This window comes from Capsicum annuum, chromosome 8 (assembly GCF_002878395.1).
Source record: "Capsicum annuum cultivar UCD-10X-F1 chromosome 8, UCD10Xv1.1, whole genome shotgun sequence".
NCBI lineage: Eukaryota > Viridiplantae > Streptophyta > Magnoliopsida > Solanales > Solanaceae > Capsicum > Capsicum annuum.
Window position 1 is genome coordinate 15,930,506 of NC_061118.1, and position 27,544 is coordinate 15,958,049.

The window sequence follows — 27,544 nt, forward strand, 5'->3', positions numbered from 1 at the left end:
TTTTTTCACGTTTTTTAGGCCGTTCACTCGTTGTTTTTTTTTTTTTTAAATTTTCCACGTCAGCAATTTGGATGGAAATTAATTCACTTGAAAGTTGTTAAGGGGGTATATAATTGTCCGATTAGTTTAAGGTTTAAGAAAATTTTGGTGACAAGTTTGAGGGGATTTCGATGTATTATCTCAAATATATACGACAATATATTACAGGTCATAACAATACTTATTAAATTGTAATTAATAACACCTTTAAAAAAATAAAGAAAAAAATGTTTTTTTTTAAAAATAAATTAAAAAACCATCCTTAAAAAAGAAGTTTTCTCTCTCCTTCAATTTTTTCTTTCCTTTATTTTCTCCCTAATTTGTTATACAATTACACAACTCTCTCCCTTTCTTTTTCTATACTCGCTTTTATCTCCCTTTTTTTCACACCATTTTATTCTATACTTTTCACATATATATTTCCTCAAAATTAATTGAAATCCTCCATTTAAAAAAACACAATTGTTAATATATCTTCTCGCCATGAATTTCTCCTTATAAATTTCTTTTAGTTATTACTCAATTTCATCATCATAAAAATTATGATGACCTTATTTTCTCATTGTTTTAAAAATCTTCGATTAAGAATTTTTCCTCAGATATAAAATCTTGATTCAAAGAGATAAAGAATGAGTATATAAATTAGCATCACCTAAATTGTGTATCACAATTCCTAAATACCAATTTATATATTTATTTCATACACATTCCATACAAATGTAATATTTCGTATATAATATTAGTATATAAAATGATTTAAACTTGATTGAAAAAACTAAATGAAATTTAATACACATAAAAAGCTTTTGTACGTAATGAGTATAAATCTAATTTTAAAAAAAAATCACATAAAACTCACAAACATTTTTTTTTATTAGAGCTGTCAATACGGGTTGGTCCAACCCATCTGAGCTAGCCCTCACGGGTTTTGGAGTTTGACGGGTCAGGCCGGGCTGACCCATCAACATGACAGGCTAGCAAATAGCAAGCCCAACCCATCACACTATGGGCTGCAAGCCCCCATTTTTTAAAATATATTATTTTTATAATTTTAAATTATTAATTACATAAATATTTACTCCCTCCGTTTAAAAAAGAATGACCTACTTTAACTTGACATAAAATTTAAGAAAATAAAGAAGACATTTGAATATTGTAGCCTTAAATTAAAGTTATGTCAAATGTACCAAAGTGCCCTTTAATCTTGTGGTCCTAAACATGCCATGTAGAAAGTTGAAACTAAAGTATTGCCAAAAAAGGAAAGGTGTCATTCTTTTTGAAACGGAATAAAAAGAAAAGTAGGTCATTCTTTTTTAAACGGAGGGAGTATAATATAATATTACATAAAGTTACTACTTGTTAATCAGTCTTAAATTTACAAAAAAAAATTCTAATAATCTATGAATTAAATACTTTTGACACCAAATTCAAATCAAATAAAGATATTGAAAAACAAACAACATTGTTAATGAGTAATAATATAACTAGATAAATAATAATATTAATTTAATTTTATTTTAATTTATCACAATAAAACATAAAGAATGTCAATATTTAGTCCTTTAAAAGTGAAAATGAACTACTCAAAAAAAATAAAAAATCTCACGGTACTTATGAGTTATAGCGTGTTCAACATCACCACATTATCTTCATCAAACATATTTGATTCCTTACAAAATTTAGTATTTTATATTTTAATTATTTATATATTTTATACACATTTAAATATTTAAATATCTATGATGGTCCAAATAGCTTTTGAGTTTGGACCTTTTTTTAAAGTATAAAAAACATAAATACCAACCCTTTTAGAAGTAATTACACTCTCTCCCACTTTTTTAATTACTTTACTCTCTCTCACTATTAATATACATAACATAACCGATATATACATAATATTTTGTGTATATGTTGAGATTTTTGTAATATGTTTAGGAAGTTGAAATTTTTTGTAATATTGAAAACATAAGTTGTGTATTTGTGTAATTTTTAGTTTTTTTTTTTTAATTCTTAATACTCTATTTTATTTTTTATTTGGCCCACGGGCCAACCCAACCCATATTGCTCAAGCCATGGACCAACGGGCTTATACAAATCGGGCTAAAAAGCCCTATTCTTAAAGGGACTGCAAAAATCGTAGCCCAATTCTATCAAATTACAGGCTGGACCAGATTGACGGCTCTATATTTTATCATAGTTTAATAGGAATAATATACACTGAGACCCATTTAAAAATACCGTTTAGTAAACGAGATAGATATATAAACTCATCTCAATATATTATTATAGCATTCCTCATTAGCAAATATTGTATCATTTTCCTACACTAAATTTTATATTATTTCCATAAACCAAAATCAAAAGAACTTAGTAACGAGATGAAATAGGAAGTAAATTAATTAAGGAAAAAACATAAGAGAAGGCATTTTTACTGGAAAAAGTAAATTAACGTGACTTTTACGGAAAAGAAAAAAAATCTATACAACGATAATTATTAATCAAATTTTACTCCTCTAATAATTATATACGGTAATTGAAGTGAGTGGAAAAGGATAAATACAAATATTTCGGAGTGATTAATTAATATATAACTATTAAACAATTTTAAAAAACTTTTTTAATAAAAAATTATAAAAATTGCTACAACTTACAATTAAAAACACAATTCAATAATTACAAAAAGGTATGTTACAAATTGCAATAAACAATCTAATAATTACATCACATAAAATTTATTTACCTAAAACTTGATTGATAAGAGATTCAGTGGAGTTGACCCGTAGGCTGATATTAACACTAATTAGCTATGCTAGGCAGTTGGACAACAGCTGATATTTGAAAAAAAAAAAAAAAAGAACAGAAAAGAAATAAGAGTAAAGATTGAAGTTGGAAATGTGCGGATATGAAAAGTGGAAACACGTGAGATGTAGTGAAAACTTGAAAATATCTTAAAACATAGTTACATAAATTTCAAGCTCTTAATCCGTATTTCAAGTTTGTTGTTGAAATAATGGGCAAATTTGATAAAGAAGCACTGATTTGAAATAAACAATCTCTTTAGAAATTTGATACTGGATAAACAGAATGAATGATAACAGGTCTAAAGATTTTCATGCAATAACAAGGTTTTGGACTTGGGCAATGCTCTTTTCTAAACGTCTCAACGGTTTTTCTAGCAATATTTTCTGCTCTGCGAACATGAAAAAACTTGAAAAATACAATAGTAGAAAGCTAACAGGCAGACGAAAAAAGTTTTGCCCGCATGTTTAAAAAAGGGACACAGCAAAATTGGTCCCAAAATTCATATGTCACATTAGTTAAATTTCATCTGACCAGAAATTGCCACAAAGAAAGCATTTGATTGCCAACCTGGGCAATGGATGATACCAAACAGCCTAGGTTTTTATTGCACAAACATACATTTCCTTCTATAGTTTTCCAAGTCCTACAAATCAACCAAGTTCTGCAAGCACTACTGTACACTTATATCATGGTGCCGCCAAATGTAGAGAGAAACCCACTTTGAATGCTGATCAAAGGGGTGAGCAACCTGATCAAATATAACAGGTGTATGCTACCACCACCTTTCCTAGTTCATTTTCAATATAAAGCTAGCTGGCGATATCATGGAGATATTGCATAACCGGTTGATGTAATCATCTCTGTATCTATTTCTCCAGCTGTTGAAGGATTGTCCTTAGAATTACCTGCAGACATATTAATCAAACCAGTAGAATAAGAAGTTCGATATTTAACAATATTCAAGGCCATAACACACATACTGAATATGGAATCAATTGACGGCCTTGGTGATGCGTCCCTTGCAGGATCTGGGAAAAAAATGAAACCAGAATGAAGTCACTCTCCACACTTACAAGCAAACAAGGATAGAACCAACAAATTTTTTCCATTGCATAAAGCAAAAATATGACAACAGATGCTACTCATTTTTTCAGGGTAATAGAGATGAGGTTTAAAATAGCAGAAGTTATCTGTGCTGTCTTTTGAAGTTCTATTTGTTTCATATTTTGGATATAGTGCCATCAGATGTTAAACAAGAAGGTACATAGTGACAGCATCCAAGATGGCCCACTTGCATTAAGATTTGCGGGCTTCAATGTGAATCAAGAAGATCCTTATGATGGAAGAAGAGCCCAAGAACGAGCCCAAGAATTATGGAGAAGCATGGGCTAGTGATATACATATATCATGATTCAAGTCCAAACGGAAGACGATTGGGCCCTTATGGATTTTGATTAAATTTGAAAACCTTTCCTTGCGTACTTACGGGAGAATTTTTGGCATTATTTTTTCATGCTTTCCTAGTTTTAAAGTTCTCTAGTTTGAAAGTTAAGCAAAATGATCTTCTGAACCCCTGTACTATGTCGGTTTTGTAAGTGAATACTTCTACTTACATGGTAGTCATCTGAACCCTTCAACTCAATAAAATTCAACATTTTAAACCCTTTGACCGTTGACTTAATCTATGTGGCATTAAAAGTGCTGACTAGGCTAAAACACGTGTAGTCACATGCGTATGAGAGAGTGAGGCACATTTTTTTAGCTTTTTAAATTTAAAAATAATTTTAAAAATTAAATTTCTTTTTTTTTTTAAAAAATTTAACATTTTTTCAGCTTTTTAATTTTAAAAATATTTTTAAAAATTTTAAAAATAATATTTTTAAAAAATAAAATAAAAAAACCCTCCCCTCCCCTCCCCCAGCCCCGTCCAACACCCCACCCCCTCCCCCACCGTCCCCCCACCCCCCCCCCCCGTTCCCCACCACCCCCCCCCTCCATCCACCAGTCCTATCCACCACTGTTCCCCACCCCATCCACTAGTCCAGTCCACCACTGTTCCCCATCCCATCCAGCACCCTCCCCGTTCCCCCGTCCTCTACCCTCTCCTCATCCCCCCACCCCGTCTTCCACCCTCCCTAAGCAACACAACCACCACCACACTAGCGTTCTGCCCCCACCCCACCCCACTGCAGCATCAAAAAAATCATGGAATCAATTCAAACCAAACACCATGAAATCATTTCAAAAAAAAAAAAATTCATTTCAATTTTACCATGGAATCATAATCTACTAACAAAATCTCAAAGACATAAGTTACTCTTAATTTAACTGATCAAACAAATTCAAGAAAAGAATACAACCAAATATGGTCATTACTTTACCATGGAATCATCTGCTAACAAAAAAAAAAATCTAAAATTTCACATCAAATAACTAAAATATTCAGTATATAAAATGGGTATTATGGATCTTGAATTCATATGAATTTTTTTTTATAAAATCTAACAATTTTAATTGCATTTTTTGATTCATTAGAAGTAGAATAAAGAAAAGAAGAGAAACACAAGAGAAGAAAAGAAGAGGAGAAAAAGAGTAGAAACAGGAGAAGAAAGAGAGAGAGAAGGTGAAGAATCAGGGAAAAAGAAAGAAAAGGAGAAGAGAGAGAAGAGAGGAAAAAGGTGGGGGTGGGGGGATTGTTTTTATTTATTTATTTATTTTAACATTTAGTATTTTTATATATAAAAAAAACGTGAAACATGACATGACAGCTGACGTGGAGAGAGTGTATTACACTCACCAAAAAAATGTTTAAAATATTACTTTTTCATGGGTTCAGGGGTCCAGATGACAAATATGTAAGTAGAGGTGTCCAACTTACAAAATCGACATAGTATAAGGGTCCAGAAGGTCATTTTGCCTTAAAGTTTCCTGGTTTAAACTTTCCTAGTGTAAAAGTTTCGTAGTTTAAAGTTTTCTAGATTTATTTATTTTCATAAAAGTAGAATTCGAATCCCATGCTATTTGGGGCAGTTTTTTCCAGAATTCGAATCCCATGCTATTTGGGGCAGTTTTTTCCCTATATATAGGAATGAATTTTGTTATCAAGACAACATTATTATTAGTGCCCGTTTGGATAGGCTGAAAAAAAGTTATTTAAAAGTGTTGAATTTATTTTAAAAATAAGCAGTTACGTGTTTGGATAAAAGTACTTAAACTGAAAAAAAGTTGATGAGTTTGGTAAACGAGTGCTGTTAAGCACTTTTTTTGATCAAAATGTCTGAAATATCCTTAAAGCTGTTAACAATATGTAAAGTTAATTATTATTAATTTTTATTTCTAAAATGATTCAAATTAAAATTAATATATATATTTTTAATTCAATTTCAATATATATAATATAATATTTTCATGAATGACTATTAAATTTGTGTGCTAAAAAAATCTTTAGAAAAAATTAAATTATTTAATGCTCGATATTTATTTTGAAACCTTATTAATTTAAATTCATACTCTTTCTTATAATGGAAGGAATTAGAATTATGAATTAAAAATATTTAAGGTAAAAAATATTCAGATAAAAAATAGGTTTATCAATTTTTTTTAGATAAAAAATAGGTTTTCTTGAAAGGAAAAAACAAACAAAAAAATAAATAAAAAAATTACAGCACATAAATATTATACACTGCCAACAAGTTACTACATATACTTAAATTTTTTTATAATAATATCATTTATTTGAATTAAGTGGGATGGCTTGACGCTAGTTAACGCACAGGAGATAGGAGAGAAGGTAGCAGGGTTGGGGGTGTGGGAGTGTAAGGGGGACGTGAATGTTAGATGGGATAAGGCAGCCAGCTGCATCACAGAGACTGCTAGAGAAGTGTTGGGTGTTTCGAGGGGGCGGGCAGGAAGGCATAAGGGGGACTGGTGGTGGAATGAAGAAGTTAAGAAGAAAGTGGAGATTAAGAAGGGGGCGTATGTTAAGTTAATTGAGAGTAAAGATGAAGAGGAGAAACGGGTGAACAAGGAGATTTACAAAGTGGCAAAGAAGGAGGCTAAGTTAGCAATTACGGCTACTAAGATAGCAGCTTTTAAGAGCTTGTATACGGGGTTAGAGGAGAAAGACGGGGAAAAGAGGTTGTATAGGCTTGCTAAGGCTAGGGAGCGGAAGGGTCGTGACCTCGACCAAGTGAAGTGCATTAAGAGGGAGGATGGTAGAGTTTTGGTGGAGGATGTTCATATTAAGAAGAGATGGCAGGAGCATTTTCATAGACTTTTGAATGAGGAAGGGACAGAGGCATTGAGTTAGGGGAGCTGGAGCATTCAGAGGAGAGCCGTGATTTCAGTTACTGTAGACGTTTTAAGGTGGAGGAGGTCAGGGAGGCTATTCGTAGGATGAGGAGGGGTAGGGCGACGGGGCCCGATGAGATTCCAGCAGATTTTTGGAAGTTTGTGGGTGGGGCAGGCTTAAGGTGGTTGACTGATTTGTTTAACGATATTTTCAAGACTGCGAGAATGCCTGAGGCCTAGAGATGAAGTACGATGATTCCGTTATATAAAAACAAAGGGGACATTCAGAGTTGCAACAACTATATGGGTATTAAGTTGTTGAGTCATACTATGAAGATTTGAGGGAGGATGGTTGAGCGGAGATTAAGGAGGATCGTGTCCATTTCGGAGAATCAGTTTGATTTTATGCCTGGTCGCTCGACGACAGAGGCAATCTACCTGGTGAGGAGATTAGTGGAGCAGTATAGGGAAAGAAAGAGGGATTTGCACATGGTGTTCATCAACCTGGAGAAGGCTTATGACAAAGTCCCTAGGGAGGTTCTTTGGAGATGCTTGGAGGGGAAAAGGGTTCCGGTGGCGTACATCAGAGCTATTAAGGACATGTATGATAGAGGGAAGACTCGGGTGCAAACGGCGGGAGGAGACTCAGCGCACTTTTCGGTCGAGACAAGGTTGCATCAGGGTTCGACTCTTCGTCCGTTCCTATTTGCGCTGGTGATGGACGTGTTGACGCGGAGTATTCAAGGTGAAGTGCCTTGGTGTATGTTATTTGCAGATGATGTAGTGCTGATTGATGAGACATGCAGGGAGGGGGGGTTGAATGAAATATTGGAGGTATAAAGGCAAACCCTAGAATCTAAGGGAAGGTTTAGTAGGTCCAGACAGAGTATTTGGAGTGCAAGTTTAGTGACTTAAGGCACGAAGATGAAGTGGCGGTGAGGTTGGATTCCCAAGTTGTATGTAAGAAGGATAGTTTTAAGTATCTTGGGTCTATGATTCAGGGGAATAGTGAGATTGACGAGGATGTCTCTAATCGTATTGGAGTTGGTTGGATGAAGTGGAGGTTCGCCTCTGGAGTGTTGTGTGATAGGAAGGTGCCCTTTAGGCTTAAAGGCAAATTCTATAGAGTGGCAGTCCGTCCAGCCAGGTTGTATGGAGCGGAGTGTTGGCCTGTCAAGAATTCCCATATTCAAAAATTGAAGGTGGCGGAAATGAGAATGTTGCGCTGGATGTGTGGGCTTACAAGAGGGGGTAGAGTTAGGAATGAAATTGTTCGGGAGAAGGTGGCAGTGGCTTCGGTGGAGGACAAAATGCGAGAAGGAAGGTTGAGATGGTTTGGGCATGTGATGAGGAGGGGCGCGGATGCCCCGGTTCGCGTGTGTGAGAGGCTAGCCTTGGATGGCTTCAGAAAGTGTAGAGGGAGGCCGAAGAAATACTGGAGGGGGGTGATTAGACATGACATGGAGCAGCTTCAGCTTACCGAGGACATGACCCTAGATAGGAAGGTGTGGAGGTCGCGAATAAGGGTAGAAGACTAGGGTGAGTACATGGGTTGTAGCAAGTAATTAGGAGAGTCCCTGTTTAGTCGGGGTAGTAATAATAGGACTGTGTCGATAGGTAGGAGCCGCTAGTCAGGGGAGACTGGGTGTGGTGGGTGGCTTTGGTCTGTGAGTGTAGGTTACTACTAGGCGGGTACCCTATTCCAGATTTTGTTTTTCTTATTTCTTATAGCTTATGGCTCTTAGTTTCCCTATCCTGTATTGCTCTGAGTTCTATTTTACTATTTCTGATTCTTTACTTCTGTTAAGCCACCCATCCTGCTTAACGTTTCAGTACGAATTTTTTTTTTATTTATCTTGAGCCGAGGGTCTATCGGCAACAACCTCTCTATTCGGAGGTAGCGGTATGGACTGCGTACATTTTACCCTCCCTAGACCCCAATATGTGGGAATAGACTGGGGTGGTTGTTGTTGTTTTGTTGTTGTTGTAATATCGTTTATTTGAATATTATTAATTATTTTAGTAAAATATATATTGTTACAAAAAATATAATTTAATATAATATAAAAAATTGAATTAAAAAAATTTAATGTTATGAAAATTGCTATAGATCATGAATGTTATAAGTGAAAATTATAAGGGCTACAAGAGGATAATTTTGAAATAAGTGAAAATTATAAGGGATACAAAAGTCATTTACTTGGTCAACTTTCAATGGATTATAAGCTAAATAAAATAAGTAGGGAGTGGCCAACTTCTAGCTTTTGGCTTTTAAAAAGCAAAAATTGACTTTTTTTAAGCAATTTTTTAAATTGGCAAACACTCCTAAAATTCAAAAATGACTTTTAAGCCATTTTGACCAAATTATAATCTAATCCAAACACCCTTTTAATTGAGAGTTTCTCTTATTTACACCTTTGTGTGTGGCTACTTGGGATTTATCTTGCAACCTTATAAGAACGATTCTTTAGGAGTTAAGATTAATTCTTAAATTGATATCTTTGATTTCTATTAAAGTTAATTAAAGAAGGTGATTAGTCTTATAGTAATTGTGGTCTTTAATTTCTTCGAAATAGGGGTTGGATTTAAGTTCTTGAATCGACTCTATTAGTATCATAATTAGTCTTAATCCACTAATTTTGAATACAAAGATCAATTAGGATTCTTAGTACTTAACCTCGAAATTGGAGATTTATTCTCAAATTTCATCTATCTTTAATTTCATGTCTTTAATCGTATGATTTTTGCTTCCGCATTATTTTCTTGTTTATTAACGTATCCCGATTCTTATCAACGGGTATCAGAGCACTTCTATCAAGGTTCCATTCTAGATAATTCTTCGGAGTTTCGTAGGCCCCCTATTAAAAAAAGCCTCTTTACTTCCCCCCCACCTTTTTAGTAGATTAAAACAAAACAAAAAAGGTTGCTTGCAGATTAAGAAATTCAATATTTATTGTGTTTCTTGTTTTCCATCATCAAGAAAGAAAACCAAGAAGAGAGGAAATTTAGAACTTTTTTTTAATAGGTCTTTTTTCTTGTCTCACCAAACCCAATTCGTCTGAGAGTTGGTAATTTCTTTTTTCTCTCTACATCTTACTTCTAAAGGGATTGCTACTAATAGAGTTAATATATAAATCCTAAGGGAATCATCCGAACGTTGTAATTTGAATGGAAAAGGGCAAGAGAGTGAGATCAATAGAACGAAAAAAGCAAAAATTGAGAGAACTTTGTTTTCTTTGATATTATTTTTGAGATGTCTCAAACCGGAAAAGATATTAATGCTGGGACTCAAGCCAATGACATAACCAAGACACTTAGAAAGATTTTCGCTCGACTCGATGCATTAGAGGTTACCCAAAATCCATCTGTGAATATAGATAATCTAAGGAGGAGGAGTATTTTTTATACAAGGTGCGAAATAAAGAATAATATTTGCTCTATGATTATTGATTTTGAAAGTGGTGCAAAAGTGACAAGTTCATACGAAGTGGAGAAGTTGGAATTACATGCATCAAACATGATGATTTCGGTGAACTTAAAGCGACTAAGCAATGCATGATTTCTTTCTCAATTAGAATGTACTCTGATAATATTCTTTGTGATGTAATTCCAATGCAAGATTGTCATATCAAGCTTGGGCGTCCATGACAGTTTAATAGGAATGCAATTTATGATGGAGGTAAAGAATAGAGTTTCTCTTGAGCTAAACAAAAGAAAATATAAACTTGTACCTTTAACTCCATCCCATGTTTATAAAGATTAGAAACGTGTGAAAGAAGCAATGGAAAATTTTAAGAGAGAAAAGAATGATAGAAGTAAGGGAGTGCATCTTGATATTCCAAGAAAGGAAAGAAAAAAGGTTAGGTTGTGTGAAGAGAATGGGATGTCAATTGAGGCAAAGAGAAAAAAAAAAAAGAGATGATCATGAGAGTAATAAAGAGAGAGATAATAGTAAGGTAGAGAAGGAAAAACAAGGGAGTTTGAGTGAGGTTATTTCTTATTTTAACTCTAACCTTCCTACTTCTTCTTTTAGTTGCTTTGACTCTCTTGTTGGAACTCATGGAAAGGTTTGCATTGAAAAGCCATCATTGGATGAACTTAATACCAAGGTGGTTGAAACTACATGTCCTATTGAGCAAGTGTTTGTTCATGAGAAGGATATAGGTAAAGAGAATTATTTTGGCCTTGTCCAAGATGAGATTCATGACAAGAAGTCCAACAAGACAGATGTAAATCTAACGCCAATGAGCAAAGAAACACGAGATGATATTATTCCTTTGCTACATAAGACCAAGTACGGTATGTATGATTGGTTTATCCACATTCTTGGAATTCCTAGAACACCTAAAGTTTTTTTGGAGGTGATGAACTACACTGTTAATTCTTATGTTAGTGACTTTATTAAGTTTGAGGATGATGATGTCTTGCTATATAATAAGTCATTAACTATAATCGCTAAGTTCACTAAGAATAAGTCGTCCTCTAAAATTAAGAATGACATTGTTGAATATGAATTCCCACTTGTTGAAACAAGGCATAATGTTTGTGGGCGGAGAATATGGATTCTGAATGAGTTAGATGATTCTTCTCCTCTTATTCTAGTGCGGAAACAGTTTTTGTGTGATGATTTATTGAAATATGATTCTTTTTACGGGATAAAACATAATTCTTCAAGTCTTGGTTGCGAGGTTAAGAGAATGTTTGCTATTATTGATGAGGAAATACATGAATATTTTGATGCCCATGATCAAATATCCTTTGTTGAATGAACCTATTCATGATTTCTTTTTGGAGAATTTGAGCAATTACTTAGAATTTGGTGGAGATTCTATTTTGAGATTGAAAGATTCTTCTAACCTTCTTGAAAATTCCTATGCTTAAGTAATTAAGTTTTATGTGGAAAAATCTTAGAGAAGTATAATTGATGATGCTTGGCTATATCATAAAAATGTTCAATTTGATGCATATTCTATAGAGCTTACATCGTTTAGAGGATTAGTCAACACTTACTATATATTAGGGGTGGCAGTGGACCGGAGTTAATCCGGTTCCGGTAACGCAACGGTACCAGTATACCAGTACCCAACGACCCGGAATCTAGTACCGGTGTGGAGCTTCATTTTTTTGCGGTAGTTCTGGTTCCGGTGCCGGTTGGCTAGTTCCGGTCCGGTGCTGACTGGTGCAGTTTAATATTTTTTTTTAATTTTTTGGTATTTGGCCGTTGTTGACCGTTTGATTATAGCCGTTTGATGGGGCCAACGGCTATTTTGTGCCCCGCCTCCCAATTACCCCACTACCCCCTTTAAATTTCTACTATAAATACCCTTTTAAATCTATTCTTTTTTCTCACAAATTTCTCAATTTTTCATATTCTCTTTTAAATTTTAATATTCTCATACTCTCAATATTTATAGTTATTGTATTAATTGGAGTTGAAGATTTTTTTGAAGATATTACAAGCTTCAATTATCATCTTTCAATTTCGACATTTGGTATACGTCTTCTTTTACGCAGACGTTCGATATATTTGTTCCAACTTTAATCTCTATATTTTTTAATTTTAGTATCTATATTTGTTTACTTACATTAATTTTTTGATTTATATTATTTATATTATTTATTTTAACATTTTAATTAAATTTAAATTTAATTACGGATGCCAATAAGAGTAGTGGTAAAAGACCAATCTTTGGTAAGGTTTTTCGTAGAAATAAAAAAAATAGTGCTACTACTAGTTCATTAACGCCTAGATTTAGTGAAACTTCTTTATCACAACCTAGTGGTTTCGATGTTGGTGCCGATATGGAATTAGTCCATGAGACACTAAGTAGGCGCTATGATAATTTTGAGGAAGACTTACTAGAAGAAGATATAGAAGAACAAGAGTTAGGTGAAACCCCTACCCCTACTAGTCCGGTTACGAAATTACCAAAAGACGATAATGTACTTTCCCTTTTATCGGAATTTAGTAGGGCCAAAGGTACTGAACGTCCTAAAAGGTCTTTAGTTTGGCAAGTCAAGATAAGGTAAATAATACTGCTACTTGCAATAAATGTCAGAGTTATGAAACATTTGACCGAGGGAAAAATGGTGGGACAGGGCTGTTTACTACGCATTTGAGGAAAATGTAATAAAGAATTTATTCGTCTAGAAAATGAGGTTAAGGCAAAAAAAGGTGGTACACCATTGACGGAAGAATCTGTAGGAGGTAATACAGTTTAAAACGTGTTTAGATAGGTTTAACCCAGCTGGCCCATGTTCTTCATTGACATATATAGAAGATGTAGATAGAGAAGAACTAGTGAAAATGGTTGCTGTTATGGGTTTGTCTTTTAATTTTCCTTCACATCTCGATTTTATTCATTATATTCAACGAGTATATAATCCTTCTTTTAAAGGTTTTTCATGAAATACAATTAAAAATGATATTTTTAAATTTCAAGCTGAACATCATTGTCATTTTCTTCGTTGCTTATTTAGTAAATTTGATGGTAGAGTATCTATTACTTCTGATATGGGTCGTAGTGTTCTCGGTAATGATTATTTTACTATCACGATTCATTGGATTGATCATCATTGGAACATGCAAAAAAGAATTAGGCAAAATGATTAAATGAATCCTTGTACTATGTCCGTTTTGTAATGTGGATACTCCTACTTACATGTTTGTCATCTGGACCCTTGAACCCACTAAAAAGCAATATTTTAAACCTTTTGACTATTACCGGACCTATGTGGCATTAAAATAGTTGACTAGGACAAAGTGCGTGCCCGCCTGAGTGCGAGTGGGGGTCAGTTTTTGATCAATTTTAAATTAAAATAATTAAAAAAAATCCCCCAACTACAACTTTTTAAATTTAAATATATTTTTAAAAGTTAAAAAATAATATTTTTTTTTTTTAAAAAAGCCCCTCCCCCACCCTTCATCCCCGTCCAGCCCCCCTCCCCATCCAGCCACCCCTGCCCCTCCCCTAGTTGCTACAGGAATTGTACAACATCAAGTTACTAACTATGTGACTGCTTGGCAAACCAAAAGAACAAATTGATAGGAAAAATAAACGAAAAAGTAGCAATGAGATAGATGGATCAAGTTCATCCAAGGAAGACGTCCCGTGATTTAGGGAACTATCGATGAATTATCGATGCTTGTCAACTCCAGTTAACTGAATATTCTCAGGGAAACAAATTAGTATCAATTTACAGTTAGTCAAAGGAGGATCATGGAAATTTGTGAAATTAATTCAAATTCTTGATTAGGGTTCATTGGATTTGTATTTGTTAACTTGTAATTGAAAATTTAAGTCAAATAAAAAAATATTTAAGCTATTTGGAATGAATTTTATGCCCAATTTGTAAGTAAGTGTAAAACTGGAGGTTTATAAAGAAAAGAAGAATGGAGAAGAGAGAGTAGAAAAAGAAGAAGGGTAGAGAGGGTGAACAAGAGGGGGAGGGGGGTTTTGTTTTCTTTATTATTTATTTATTTAAATATTTAATATTCTTTATATATAAAAATGACGTGGAAGATGACATGATAGCTGACGTGAGGCGACTGTGTTACACTCACTGAAAAAGTATTTAAAATATTATTTTTTAGTGGGTTCAAGAGTCCAGATGACAAACATATAAGTAAGAGTATCCACATTACAAAACGGACATAGTACAAGGGTCCATCAAGCCATTTTGCCAAAGAATTATTGCTTATAAATATGTTGACGAGACTAAATCCGGTAAACATATATCTACTACAATAGCGGATTGCTTAAAATATTTTAGACTTATTGATAAAACTATGACATGTTCATTAGATAATGCTTCTAATAATTTGAAAGCCATTGTTTTTTTAAATGCTAGACTATGTCCTATGGATGATGATAATTTTCATGTTAGGTGTACTACACATATTTTAAATTTGATAGTACATGATGGTGTTGAATTGTTTGGAAATGGTTGTTTTAAGGTTCGAATTGCTTGTAGTTTTATTTTTAAAAATAAGAAAAAGGCTATAATAAATGATTTTAAATATCAATGTACAAAATATGATCTTCCATATAGAAAAGTTCCTACTAGATGAAATTCTTCGTATCAAATGCTTGAAGTTGCTAAAGTATATCGTGGACCTATACAATTAGTTTTTAATTCGCTTAATACGAATAATGATTTAAGACTAGGTTCCAATGATTGGATTGAAGTAGAAGAACTTTGTAAATTTTTAAAAACTTTTTATCAAGCTACGAACACAGTATCTGCACAATATACTCCAACTATTTCTTTTGTTTTAGTAAATATTACTACTATTTCTAAAGTACTTGCTAAATATAAAAAAAATTGTCCTTACAAAGAGGCAATTGAAGCTATGTTTGACAAATTTTAAAAATATTTTTTTCCTATTCCACAAATTTATTTGACAGCTACTTTATTCAACCCATTTTACAAAGAACATGGTGTAATGATGATGGTTCAAAAAATTTACACCAATTTAGAAATTGAACCTCATGAAAAGCCATCAGTTGAAACTTGTTGTGCTAGCATAGTACCTAAAGCCAGAAGTTTATATAACATGTATCAAGTTATGGAACAAAATAATGCGCTAGTCGAACCTCCTACTTCTAGACATAGATATAATGATTTAGATGACGAGATGGGTGAAGAATTTGGTCTTCAATGTTGTAGCAGTAATTATTTTGATTCGTATATTTCTCAAGATCGGGAAAATATTCGAGATGCAAATGGACAACAACTTTTAGCATGGTAGAAGACCCGTATCAGACAATTTTCAAGTTCAAGGGTGGTTCGAGATTTGCTAGCAAGTCAAGCTTCTTCGGTTGCTTCGGAGCAAGCTTTTAGCGTAGGAAGATTTATGATTGGAGATCATCGATATTCGTTGGCGAAGAATAGTTTGGAGATTTCGATATTATTTAGAGATTGGATCAATGCCGAGTGAAGAAATTTTGGGCTCCCAAAATTACCGCCCCAAATTGAAGACGAAATAGATGAAATATTTGAGGAGAATGGTGATGATGGAATGGAAGCAATGCAAGAACAAGGAAAAAGACCGCAATTCCGGAAAATATAGAAATAGATAACTTACGTCTAGAATATTATGGACGTTACAGATATTGATAAGATTCTAGAATAGAGATCTAATTCAAACAGAAGCCTTCCTAGAGGTGGCTGCGTAGATTAGATTCTCTTTTAATATTTGTAATAAATGTACAACGTACTAAATTTGAATAAATATAAAGGCTATTCGCCTTAATTTTATTTTAAAATTTGTTTTGTTTGATGCAATTATAGTTTACATTTATAATTTTAAAGTTATGGAAAAAAAAGTTTAATACTTTAACGTTATAAAGTTATGAATTTTTTTATAATTTTTTCTAAGTTTATGTTATAAAAAGTTAATGTTATGAGCTAAACTTATAACTATTTTTAAAATTATATATTATAATCTATTATAACTTAAAATTATAACTATTTAAGTTAATGTCAATTGTTTTTATAGTATAAGTTTTTAACTTACACTTCTATAAATATAATTTAAATTAACTCATAACATTAACTTTAAAAGAATATTGAATTAATATATCTTTAAAGAGAATAATTTAATGGATTTAAATAAAATTAATTACAAGAAAGCAGGAATTGAAATAGTACTAGATGTTTTAATAAAAGCAATATAAAGGGCAACCCGGTGCACTAAAGCTACCGCTATGCACGGTGTCCGGGGAAGGGCCCTACCACAAGGGTGTATCGTACGCAACCTTACCTTGCATTTCTGCCAGAGGCTGTTTCCAAGGCTTGAACCCGTGACCTCCTGGTCACATGACAACAACTTTACCAGTTACTCCAATAAAAGCAATATAATGCACAAATAAAAATTAAACCTCCATGAAGTAGCAAAATAATACAAAGCAAAACAAATTAAATTAAAGCTTTAGATTCAAATCAAGCTTTGATTCTTCTTCTTCTTCTTCATTGTTCTTTTTTGCTTTCTCCTCTCCCAATCCAATTTTCAGATAATTCTTTCCACCAAGACTATCGTTAACATTGACCGATGAATCCATTAAATTAAAACCCTTCGTGTTATTTTTGCTCGTAAAAAGGGAATTCTCCAAAGAAGCACCGCGAATATTATTTCCTAGGACATTTTCTGTCCTGAAAAGTGATGAGCTTGATGATGATGACCACTTCTGAGGGTCAAATCGAAAATTGTAGCTTGAAGAAAACGGCTATGTTTCATAAGAAGTAGGCTTATGAATCGCGGAAAAATCTCCTCGAATACCAAGTAAAGATCGAGTAGCAAATCAACCATGAAATAAAAGGGTATGTGGGAGTTGAAACTCGAGTAGGGATTATAGTAGGGGTGATAATTGGTAGGGGTGAAAAGCGAAACCATATCATCAAGTTTGTTTCACCTTTTAGCCAAAGCCCTCTCTTGTTTATGCACGTTTTGATGCCCCCATAGGGCTTGAGAAGTGGAGAACTCTCTCTTGCAGAAGTTACAAGAGAAAGTCCTAGTATCCGAGGTACGCTTTTGCTTGGGTGTTGTCTTATTGGAAGACTCATGACCAGCGCAAGCCTGAGTTGGATTGAAAAGATTGAGTTCAAGATTCGAACAACTAGCATTCTTCTTCTTCTTGTAATCATTATGGACTTCGAGATGAAGAAGAACATCAGAAGATACAATACATGTGGCTTCAACTGACAACCTTCGACTTCCACAACCTTTTCTTTCATCTTCTTCGCGTTTGTGATGATCTCATGAGAATCTTCTGAGGTTGCCGATATGCTAGAAGCCTCATAAGAACATGATTTTTTCATCGCAAAAACATCCATTTACCTCTCTATACTAATGTTTTACTATATGTTCTTGAAAAATTAGCTTGATGAAAAAGAATGAAGAGAACAAATTCTTTAAATAGACAATAATGTTATAAATACCAAATCTTCCAAATATAGGAAATTAATAATTGCATGGCATAACAAATTTACAAATTCAAACAACCAACTCATAGTTTATGGGGTGTTCTACTAGAGGATCAAGTCAACAACAACAACAACAGACCCAGTGTATTCCCACAGAGTGGGGTCTGGGGAGGGTAAAATGTACGCAGTCCATACTACTACCTCCGAGGAAATAGAGAGGCTGTTTTCGATAGACGCCCAGCTCAAGATATAGAACAATATACCAAGGTAGCATAACAAAAATCAAAGGTAAGAAATAGTAACACTAGATATCCGAGAACAGGAAATAAGAGAAAAACGAACAAACAAAATAAGAAATAAGGAAAACGAATACCCATGTAGTAGTAACACACACTCACCGACCTAAGACACCTATCACACCCAACTCTCCTAACACCTAACCATAACCAACCCACTCACACTAGCCTTTTACCCTAATCCGTGACCTCTACATCTTCATGTCTAGGGTCATGTCCTCAGTAAGTTGAAACAGCTCCATGTTATGCCTAATCACCTCTCTCCAGTATTTCTTTGGCCTACCTCTACTCCTCCTAAAACTATCCAAAGCTAGCCTTTCGCACCTCCGAACTGGGGCATCCGTGCCCCTCATCATCACGTGCCCAAACCATCTCAACCTTCCTTCTCGCATCTTATCCTCCACCGAAGCCACTCCCACCTTCTCCCAGATAGTCTCATTCCGAACTTTATCCCCTCTAGTCAGGCCACACATCCAACGCAACATTCTCATTTCCGCCACCTTTAATCTTTGAATATACGAGTTTTTGCCTGGCCAACACTCCGCTCCATATAACATGATCGGACGGACTGTCACTCTGTAGAATTTGCCTTTAAGCCTAAGGGACGCCTTCTTATCACACAACACTCCCAAGGCGAGCCTCCATTTCATCCAGTCTGCTACAATACGTTTAGAAACATCCTCATCAATCTCGCCATTCCCCTGAATCACAGACCCAAGATACTTAAAACTATCCTTCTTACAAACATCTTGGGAATCCAACCTCACCACCACACGTCCTCCATACTCGAGTCACTAAACTTGCATTCCAAATACTCTGTCTTGGACCTACTCAACCTGAACCCCTTAGATTCAAGGATTTGCCTCCACACCTCCAATTTCTCATTCACCCCTTCGCGTCTTGTCAATCAGCACTACATCATCTGCAAATAACATACACCACGACACCTCACCTTGAATCCTCCGCATCAGCACGTCCAACACCAACGCAAAAAGGAACGGGTTAAGAGTCGACCCCTGATGCAAACCAGTCTCGACAGGAAAATACCTCGAGTCTCCTCCCACCGTTCGCATCCGAGTCTTACCTCCCTCATACATGTCCTTAATAGCTCAGATATATGCCACCGGAACTCCTCTTGCCTCTAAGCAACTCCAAAGCACCTCCCTAGGTACTCTGTCATACGCCTTCTCCAGATCGATGAACACCATGTGCAAATTCCTCTTCCTCTCCCTATACTGCTCCATCAATCTTCTCACCAGGTGGATTGCCTCTGTCGTCGAGCGATCAGGCATAAAACCAAACTGATTCTCCGAAATGGACACGACCTTTCTCAATCTCCGTTCAACCACCCTCTCCCAAATCTTCATAGTGTGACTCAATAGCTTAATACCCCTATAATTATTGCAACTCTGAACGTCACCCCTTGTTTTTGTATAACGGCAAGCCTCAGGAATCCTCGCTGTCTTGAAAATGACGTTGAACAAATCCGTCAACCATCTCAAGCCTGCCCCACCAGCATAATTCCAAAAATCCACTGGAATCTCGTCAGGCCCTGTCGCCCTACCTCTCCGCATCCTATGAGTAGCCTCTCTAACCTCCTCCACCCTGAAACGTCTACAATAACAAAAAACTCGGCTCTCTTCCGAGCGCTCCAACTCCCCTAACATGATGCCTCCGCCCCTCTCCTCGTTTAAAAGTCTATGAAAGTACTCCTGCCATCTCTTCTTAATGTGAACATCCTCCACCAAAACTCTACCGTCTTCCCCCTTAATGGTCTTCACTAGATCGAGGTCATGACCCTTCCTCTCCCTAGCCTTAGCAAGCCTATACAACCTTTTTTCCCCCTTTTCTCCTCTAACCCCACATACAAGCTCTCAAATACTGCTGTCTTAGCAGCTGTAACTGCTAACTTAGCCTCTTTCCTAGCAACTTTGTAGACCTCCCTATTTACTCGCTTCTCCTCTTCCTCATTACTTTCAATCAACTTAACATACGCCCCCTTCTTAAACTCCACTTTCTTCTTAACTTCATTATTCCACCACCAATCACCCTTATGCTGACCTCTCGAAACCCTCAACACATCTTTAGCCGCCTCCCTGATGCAACTGGCCGCCTTGTCCCACATAACATCCATGTCCCCTCGACACTCCCACACTCCCATTCCCGCTACCTTCTCCCCCATCTCCAGTGCACTAACTGGTGTCAAGTCACACCACTTAATTCTGGGTCGACCCTCTCCTACCCTACTCTTCTTGCTCTTCTTGATAAACAAGTCCATAACCAGAAGCTTGTGCTGAGTCGAAAGATGCTCACTCGGGATGACTTTACAATCCTTACAAAGAACCCTATCCCCCTTTTGAAGCAACAGAAAGTCAATCTGAGTCTTGGCTGATGCCACTAGAGGATCAAATCAACTTGCTAAAAATACTAATTACATCAATATATTTCAAACTTATCATATCTTTTGTTTAATAAAATGCCATATATATTTCAAACTTATCATATCTTTGCTTTAATTAAATGCCACTATTAATTATTATGCAAAATAGTAAGATAGAGATTAACTGTCTAATTATCAAACATTATTGAGTTCTATTTTGAGTTTAAGAATTATTCCTTTTATATATATATATAAATAAATTTATTAACAAAAATAAGTTTAGTGCATATTCCTAGATACATGTAGTTATAAATTACTGATTTTACTCTAATAGACAAGTTATAAAGTACAAAATCTGAATTTATTTGCACCAAAAAATTCAGATTTGGTACTTGATAAACTTCTATTTTAATTAATTATTGCTGTATACATTTACCCATTAAATTTCTTAGAAGTTTAAACTATTGAAATTTGTTCTTATCACATTGATTAATTACATTTTCTTTTTAAGGTGATCATTATGAGAAATTTTGTAAGAATATTCTTTTGTTGCTATGTTATATATAGTCAATTAGTCATAATATAAAAAAGGCAAATTAAAGACAAAGTATAATGAAATATCTTAAAAATAAATCCACCTGGCAAGACAATTAATTCATGGTAGTTTTGGGGGGATTTTATGAACACCCAATAGTTTAGGTATAAAAGTCTTGACGTTCACATAGAATGTCATAGCTAGATAGATTCCGCAAACATTAATAACCCGCTTATACATTATATATTATTAAAAATATCTTTACGCATTAAATATTGCTTCCTTAAATTTTAAGCTACATGTTGAAATTGATTTTGATGATTGACAAATATTGTTGAAAGAACCAGGCCCTATTGGCACAAAGTTCGTAACAACGTCTTTTTTGAGCAAGGAGATTTTTCACGTAAAATAGTTGTTTTCTTGTAATAATTGTATTTGCAAATTCTATATTTGAAGAACTTGGCTCTTTCGGATATTGTGCATCTATTTTCATTAGCGAAAGCAGAGGCGGAGTCAGGATTTCAATTAATAGGGTTCAATATCTGAAGAAAAATCAGCCGAAGGGGGTTCAACACCTATTATATATATACATAAAATATAATTTTTGATCATGTATAAAGTAGTATATTTTTCCGTCGAAGCGGGTTCGGATGAAATAATTTTCATCATATATAAATAATTTTGAATTTAAAGATTTTTGTCTCAAGACAAATGAATATGACTATTTAGGCTGGTGAAATCTAGTTACAAGAAAGTAAATAGAATGATTCAATAAATTCAACCCAAATTACAAGAAAATAGGAATTAGAATAATATTACACATTTTAATAAACATAATGCACAACTAAAATTATAAAGCTCACATGAAATAACAAAATAATACAAAGCAACAAATTAAATTTAAAGCTTTAAATTCAAATCAAGCCCTTCTTTTTCTTCCTTCTTCATATGATTATTATTTCCACCAAGATTATTATCATCATCAACATTGATTGGTGAGTTCATTAAAGTTAAATTATTTCCACTTTTTTGTTTTCAAAATTAATAGAATTTGCCAAAGAAGCACCTCCAATACCAATTTTACCTATGTTATAATTTTCTTGTAGATTTTCTAACCTAAAAAGTGATGAACTTGATGATGATGATGATATCGACCATTTATCAGGGTTGAATCGAAAGTTGTAGCTCGAAAGAAATGGCCATGTCTGATAGGAAGTAGTAGGTTTAAGAATCACGGGAGAAGAATCTCTGCCTTGAACAGTACCACCAAGTGATGATCACGAAGCAAAAGAACCATGAAGTGAAATGTGAGTTGAAATTCAAATAAGGATTATAGTAGGGATGATAATTGGGCCAGCCAGAAGGCGAAACAACATCAACAAGTCCATTTTCAAGACAAAATTATTATTAATTGAGAGTTTCTCTTATTTACGGCTACTTGGGATTTATCTTGCAACCTTATAGAACGATTCTTTGGGAGTTAAGATTAATTTTTAACTTGATATCTTTGGTTTCTATTTGTGAGAAATATAAGAGAAAAATATTATTGAATTGTTGTAACTACATTATTTCATTGAGGCCCTATTTATAGACAATACATTCCAATCCTTTTCCTAATAGGACACTACATTACAATCCTTTTTCAAGTAGGATTTTATATGCTATTCCTACTCATATTTTAACACTCCCCCTCAAGCTGGTGCATAGAAGACATGTACCAAACTTATTATGGATGTAACTAACATGAGAATCGGTGAGGGACTTGGTGAAGATATCTGCAAGAAAACTGATAAGGACTGCTTTGGAATTCTGGGAGACCTTAATTGAAACAGAACAAACTGAAAAAATGATCCGAAAAGTAGTAAATATTGCCGTAAAGTCGATGTGTCGCTGGAAAATTGCCGAAAACTGGTATAAAATATATGGGTCATCTCGAAATCAAGAGACGAGTAGATCTTGAACATGAAAGTCACCGAAAACTTAGCCGAAACGCGTTCACACGCCGGATTATTAGATTTGATGACTGAAAAGTGACTACAATCTGAGGAAAAAAAGTATATGGGTAGGGTCGAAATGATGACACAACCTTACTGAAAAATAGAAATATGTGTAGGGTCGAAATGACGGCATGACCCTATTAAGAAATAGAAATTATATGAGTAAGGTCGGAATGACGGCACGATCCTACTCGAAAACAGAAATTATATAGGCAGGGTCGGAATGATGGCACGACCCTACTGAAAAAGATCTGAGAAGTCATCGGAAAGATGTACGGAACTATGTAAATTAAATCTGAGGAGTCACCAGAAAGATCTATGGTGCTATGCAACTCAGATCTGAGACAGTAGTCCGGAAAGATGCACGGTGCTAGGCATCAGATATGAGAAAATAATCACCGAAAAGAAGCACGGTGCTAAGAAAAATAGATATGAAAAAGTAGTCACGAACAAATGCATGGTGCTACGCAAAGATATGAGAAAATAGTCACTAGAAAGATACACAGTGAGTCAGTGACCCAACTTTTGCTAACATAATCATTGGCCAGATGGGCGGCATATATGGATTATAGCCGCCCGCCGGCAGCGGAAACTTTTGATTCTTTACCAAGATCGTGGAAGCTCTGATACCATGTGAGAAGTATAAGAGATATTATTGAATTGTTGTAACTACATTATTACATTGAGGCCTTATTTATAGACAATACATTCTAATCCTTTTCCTAATAGGACACTACATTACAATCCTTTTCCAAGTAGGATTTTATATGATATTCCTATTCCTACTCATATTCTAACACTATTAAAGTTAATTAAAGGTGATTATTCTTATACTAATTGTTGTCTTTAATTTCTTCGAAACAGGGGTCTATATCACCTTTGGATCTAAGTTCTTGAATTGACTCTATTAGTATCATAATTAGTCTTAATCCACTAATTTTGAATACTGAGATCAATTAGGGTTTTAGCACTTAACCTTGAAATTGGGAATTTATTCTCAAATTTTATCTATCTTTAATTTCTTGTCTTTAATCTTAGGGTGTTTGCTTCCACATTATTTTCTTATTTATTAACGTAACCCGATTCTTATCACAGTCTAATGCCTAGTTTGCCGTCAGAAATAGATTAAACATTCAATCTGTTTTTTTATATTATAATTTCCATAAAAGTTCTTGTAGGTAAGCATCACTAGTTTATTATTGTTTGAAACCGGATCTGCGTACAGCCAGGCTAAGAATTAGTAAACAGAAATTTAAGATGATCAATTCACAAACATCCTCTCCACTTCCTGCAAAATATATAAAACCATGTGCAATTGAAAATATGCATCCTTAAAATATCAGAGAGCTTGGGAAAGGAAGCAAAGTCATCGTACCAAACGTCCATACTCAGGCTAGAAACCAGATAAACAGACAAATAGCTTTAAAACAACTATTAGAACATAAGTAGGGATAGAAAAAGCATATAGAATCCTACTTGTAAAAGGATTGGAATATAGTGTCAATAAATAGGGCCCCAATGTAATAGTGTAATTACACAATTCAATAATAGTAGTTTCTTCATTATTTCTCACACGATATCAAAACATTCATAAGAAAAATATAATTCTAGCGTCACTATGTCGTTTTTCGGTGACAAAAGCCGTTGTCTAAGTAAATATATTTTTCGTCGGTGTATTTCAAAACAAACCAACACCACCATCAAGTTCAAAACTTCCCGGCGAGCAAACCCCAATCAGACACACCGAGAATAGGTGTCACACGCGCCCTCACGCGTCACTAGAAGGTATTCTCCAGCGAGCACGTCAGTCCACGCACCGGCACGTGCAAGTCTTTCGGCAGTTTCTTTTTTTAGTACCCTCGCCTCTTTGTTCCGAGGTTGCTCATATGATTATTTTCTGATTCCCAGCATTTCCAGGAATCAATCTAATGTACGACGACTTTCTTTTTTACCGGCCAATTTTCGGTAAGATTTCTTTTTCCAGTGAGGTCGCCCCGTCGTTCCAAGGCTGTCCCTTTAGCTATTTCTTGATTCCGGCCAACTTCCGACAATCACATCCAATTTTCCAGCGATTAACAAATTTTCTAGTGACTTATCATTTTTTTTCCATTTATTCTTATGATTAAATCTGAACCCTTAATGAGGAGATCAAAAAATCAAACGTCACAGTTCATGAAGAATCGATGAGGGGAAGGTCGATTCAAAAGATCTCGACCTAGGTGTAGTAATTCTAAAAGGCTTGGACATACTCATAACATGCTATTCTCGACCTAAGTGTAATTATTGTACTAGGCTTGGACATACTCGTGGAATAGGCTATTCTTTGCATTGTCGACCACCTAAAAATGCTTATGTTGCTCAGTCTAACACCACAGGTGATCAAATGATGTATTTATCTGACAAGGAATATAATGAGTATCTTCAGTATCGAGCAAGTAAGCATATATCTCTTCCAATAGCCTCAACTGCAAATCTCCTACCTTTAGATTATCGGTTGTGAACTCATGTGCTTTTGATCATATTTTTGGTAACAAATCAATTCATTCTGATATTGTTTATTCACAATCTCTTCCAGCTATTACTTTAGACAATGGGATCCGAACAATACCAAAAGGAGTTGGACAAGCCAAACCCCTATCTTCTGTCACTTTAGACTTTGTTCTTTATGTCCCTGGTTGTCCTTTTAATCTTGCATCCGTTAGTTGTTTGACACATGACCTTTATTGTAGTAAAACTTTTTTTGATGATTCTTTTATAATGCAGGACCGCAGTATGAGACAAACGATCGGCACAAGACATAAATCTCAAGACTTACCATCTCACCTCTTCAAATTCCTTCACAACATGCTCCGTTAATTTCATTAATGATTTTTCAAGATGCACTTGGGATTTCTTAATGAAAGATCGTTCTAAGTTATTTTCTATTTTCAAAAGTTTTTGTGCTGAAATATAAAATCAATTTGGTGTTTCTATTTGTACTTTTCGTAGTGATAATGTCTTAGAATACTTATCCTCTCAGTTTCAGGAGTGTATGACTCACTATGAAATTATTTACCAGACATCATGTCCATACGCCCCTCAGCAGAACGGTATAGCAGAAAGGAAAAATAGGCATCTTATTGATACTGCTCATACTCTTCGCATTGGATCTCATGTTTCGTTGTGTTTTTGGGCGATGAAGTCCTGGAATCTTGCTATCTCATTAATAAAATGCCATCATCTTCCATTCAAAATTAGGTTCCCCATTTCATACTGTATCCTGAGTCACATCTCTACTCTATCCCCCCTCGTATTTTTGAGAGCACGTGTTTTGTTCAAAACTTAGTCCCAGGAAAAGATAAATTCGCTCCTCGTGCTCTGAAATATGTCTTTCTTGGTTACTCTTGAGTTCAAAAGGGTATCGATGCTATTCACGATCTGGGTCGCTACTTTACATCCGCCGATGTCACATTCTTTGAATTTCAACCTTATTATACATCTTCTGATCATCTTAATATCTTTAAGGCCTTGCCTATACCTCCAGTCTTACCCAATCTAACCCACACCAACCTTTCAGGAATCTACGGATACTTCTACATCTCCAACTGCGGTGCCACCACTTTTTCCTTATCATCGCCGCCCCTGTCCGGCAATAGTCCCAGATGATTCATGTCATGCACCTGAAGCTACCCCTACTATAGACTTGCTTTCTCCTAGCCAATCAATTGCACTTAAAAAAGGTATAAGATCCATTCAATGCTAACCCACATTATACTTTCTTGGGTTATCATCGTCTATCATCACCCTATTATGCTTTTGTATCATTTTTATCCTCTATTTCCTAAGACTACAGGTGAAGCACTTTCCCATTCAGGATGAAAGCAGGCTATGATTGATGAGATGTCTGCTTTACATAAGAATGGTTCTTGGGATTCCTTTCCTACACATAAATCTAATGTTGGTTGCTGTTGGGTTTATACAGTCAAAGTTGGTCCAGATGGTTCGGTTGATCGGCTTAAGGCCCGTCTTGTTGCCAAATGATATACACAGATATTTGGGCTTAATTATAGTGACATTTACTCTTCCAAGGCTAAAATACCATTTGTCCATCTTTTTCTATCTATGACTATCGTTCGTCATTGACTTCTTTATTAGTTGGACATTAAGAATGCTTTTATGCACGGTGATCTTGAGGAAGAAGTCTATATGGAGCAACCACCTGGTTTTGTTGCTTAAGGGGAGTCTAGTAGCCTTGTTGTCGATTGCGTAGGTTACTCTATGGTCTAAAATAGTCCCCTCG

The 27,544-nt window shown here is 34.9% G+C and overlaps 1 protein-coding gene across 5 annotated transcripts in view; it reads right to left on the reverse strand.

Annotated features, from left to right (window-relative positions):
• Positions 1-3,263: 3,263 nt before the first annotated feature.
• The window catches only part of LOC107838985 (serine/threonine-protein kinase 38), an 82,005-nt gene continuing 57,724 nt past the window's right edge, over positions 3,264-27,544 (reverse strand). For 4 of the 5 annotated variants that reach the window (XM_016682301.2, XM_047395336.1, XM_016682300.2 and 1 more), the window contains 2 exons: positions 3,822-3,869; positions 3,264-3,746 (listed from right to left, as the gene is read on the reverse strand). In XM_016682301.2, the coding sequence (XP_016537787.1) occupies positions 3,708-3,746; positions 3,822-3,869 (87 nt within the window). In that variant the 3' untranslated portion in view covers positions 3,264-3,707. The remainder of the gene's footprint in view (positions 3,747-3,821; positions 3,870-27,544) is intronic. The other variant, XM_047395335.1, reaches the window with a different exon arrangement.